The 2,845-nt window shown below is 33.5% G+C and overlaps 1 protein-coding gene across 1 annotated transcript; it reads left to right on the plus strand.

The window, feature by feature from the left end:
- Positions 1–488: 488 nt before the first annotated feature.
- Positions 489–1,412, plus strand: LOC146556299 (olfactory receptor 6N2-like). The gene has a single exon (XM_085248874.1). It carries the CDS (start codon positions 489–491, stop codon positions 1,410–1,412), a length of 924 nt encoding a protein of 307 aa, XP_085105000.1.
- Positions 1,413–2,845: the final 1,433 nt, after the last annotated feature.

The raw sequence follows: 2,845 nt of genomic DNA on the forward strand, positions 1-2,845 counted from the left end.
ACAAATGTACTCAAGTAAAAGTAAAAAGTCTTGTACTTGTTTTTACACCTTGCAATGTTAAAGTTGGCCTCTGTGCCTTTCAGTGTTGGAAATACACTTTGTTGCACTGAGGTCTGCTTATTTTCAATATCTTGTACCTTTTTTTTTTTTTTTTTACACCTTTTAATGTTAACTGCCACTCTTTGCCTCCATCCTAAATTCCACATTTCTCAAGTTGAACTAGTTTATTCTACTCCACTGTGTAAGATTTAAGATCTCAGCTAAAAAGAATTTGTGTTGAAGTCCTGCAGTGCTAAGCAAAAGAGAGTGAAAAGGGTGAGCTGAACCTCCAATGTTCAGCTCCTTGGAGGCTTAATTTGTCTGATAAAAACCTTCCACACACTGTAACTGCTCACTGTTTGCGTGATGGTGCATTTTTCAGTATTTTCCATTTATCCACCTTGTGCAATTTGTTTAATGAAACATTTTGTAGTTTTAAAAAAACATCAATGGATGAAGAATTAAATGTTACCTATATAACTTTTGATGGACATGTGGAAATTAACAAATACAGATATGTTTATTTTTTTATTATGTTCACATTATATATTCTAATAACTTGCAGTAACTCTATTATTATATACCTCATTTTGATCCACAAAAATCTCCACAAACCTATGTACACTTTTATTGCAGCATTGCTACTGAATGTTGTTATTTACAGCACAACTGTTTACCCAAAACTCCTGATTGACTTTTTATCTGAAAAACAAATCATATCATATTCAGCATGTCTCTTTCAGTTTTTCATAATTTATTCTCTAGGTTGTTCTGAGTTTTTTCTCTTGGCAGCCATGGCCTATGACAGATATGTGGCTATATGTAAACCTCTACAATATCCAACCATCATGAGAAAAAGCACTGTGAGTATTTTCCTGGTCATAGCTTGGCTTGTACCTGCTTCTAATATTGCCGTCCAAGCAATAGGAATGGCTAAAAGTAAACTGTGTTCCTTTCATTTAAAATCAATATTTTGTAACAATACAATTTACACTCTTCAGTGTGTAAAATCAGGGTTAGTTACTGTATTTGGAATTGTTAGTTATTTAGATCTCGTAGTATTTCCTATACTTTTTATAGTTTTCACATATACAAAAATATTTATAGTCACTTATCGCAGCTGTAAAGAAATTAAGAAAAAAGCTGCAGAGACCTGTTTACCCCACATGTTAGTTTTAATTACTTTTTCCTGTTTAGGTATCTATGATGTAATCATGGCTCGAATGGAAACAGATTTTCCAAAAACTGCACGCTTAATAATGACATTACAACTAGCTTTGTATCAACCTTTATTTAATCTATTCATATATGGGCTTAAAATGAAGGAAATTTCTAAACATCTAAAAAGCTTGTTTTGTCCACCACTGTTATAAATTTAATTTGTAGAATTTAAGCCTGTTAATAGCTGATAACATTTTTCTGGGTGCATATTTATTGTAAATATGCCATAGTCTGTTTTACGATCATACTACTTATTTTTTTATAAATTTTTTTTATATACTTACATAAACGCTAGAGTGGAAACTTTACTAAAAATTATATCCATGCTGGCAGGTACTATGTTAGATGTTCAAGAAAATTTTCTTCATTAGTTAATCGTATATATTGTTAATTGTTATATATAATTCAAAGTAAATGAGTAAAATGTTTGGAGTTTTCAGCTCTCCGTTCTCGTGAAAAAAAGGCTTTCCAGATTCATTTTAGACTTATAACCCTAAGTAGGCAAAATGAGGAAAAGCATTTTTTATTTGACTACAAATTGTACAAGTTACAAATTTGGCATTTAACACTCACACCCAACACTTCAGACAGTTAGGATCAACAGTTAATTTAGATAAACTTGTATTATTTTTGACTGACAGTCAACAGAGGCCACAAGCATGTTTGAAATCAGAACCTTGATGCTATGACAGTGTTTACAATACACCAGTACTACACTTGTAGAACAGGGAAATGCAGAAAGGAGTTAACTTGGTTGCAGTTTATAGGTTTGTTTTGCATGTGTGTTGTGAATGGAGACTAAATAAGTAGTGAAGAAAAATATATTAAGAGGTTTATACATTCTCATCTAAATGCTTGAAAAATGATATCTGCAGGCAAGAGACAGTACATCTGAATAACCATTTATCAAGCAGTAGGGTCTGATTTCTTTACATACTTTTTAGCTTGATTTCTTTCTCAAAATGAGAAAATGTATCACCACTGACTGAGATACATTACCAAGTGGCCGTAACAGTGTATAGCAGTGGCATGTGATGACTTTTAAAGAAAGGCCAGCAAAAACAACTTGAGTGTGTTATGGTTTGAGGTTGAGTCTTTCGCAAAAGCTGCTGTCCTGACTCATGAGAGTGCTTTTTTTTTTTTTTTTTTTTAAAGTATTCAAGTCTTTCACTTTCTGAAGGTATTATCTCACTGACTGGCACTGTGGTGGACCAAGTTCCCATCACTATTTTAAGAGATACCTATGACACAATGTGGTGCAGTGCCTTTTCTGACCAGATTTCCTATGGTTCAGATTTGTTGGTGTGGGAAATAAAATAGTGCCACTGATACCAATCGTTTGTGTTTGGCTATAGAGTGCAGCTTATTAAAGCTCTCCAATGCAACTATGATTACCTGTTTGTCTGCTGTCCAGAAAAAAATCCATGTGACCCAGCCACATCATACATATTCGGTGATTGAATTTTACTGAAATACAAAGAAAAGATTCCTCAGAATCTGGAATAGAGTGTGATGTGGACACTCAGGTGGTGGTGCTAAAAGATTACCGTCTTCAGGTTTTGCCTGTGATCACCATCTGCCTGGC

Source organism: Mchenga conophoros, linkage group LG16, assembly GCF_057382185.1.
Source record: "Mchenga conophoros isolate Kocher_MC1m ecotype Shallow Benthic linkage group LG16, M_conophoros_male_GT1.1, whole genome shotgun sequence".
In the NCBI taxonomy this organism is placed as follows: Eukaryota; Metazoa; Chordata; class Actinopteri; order Cichliformes; family Cichlidae; genus Mchenga; species Mchenga conophoros.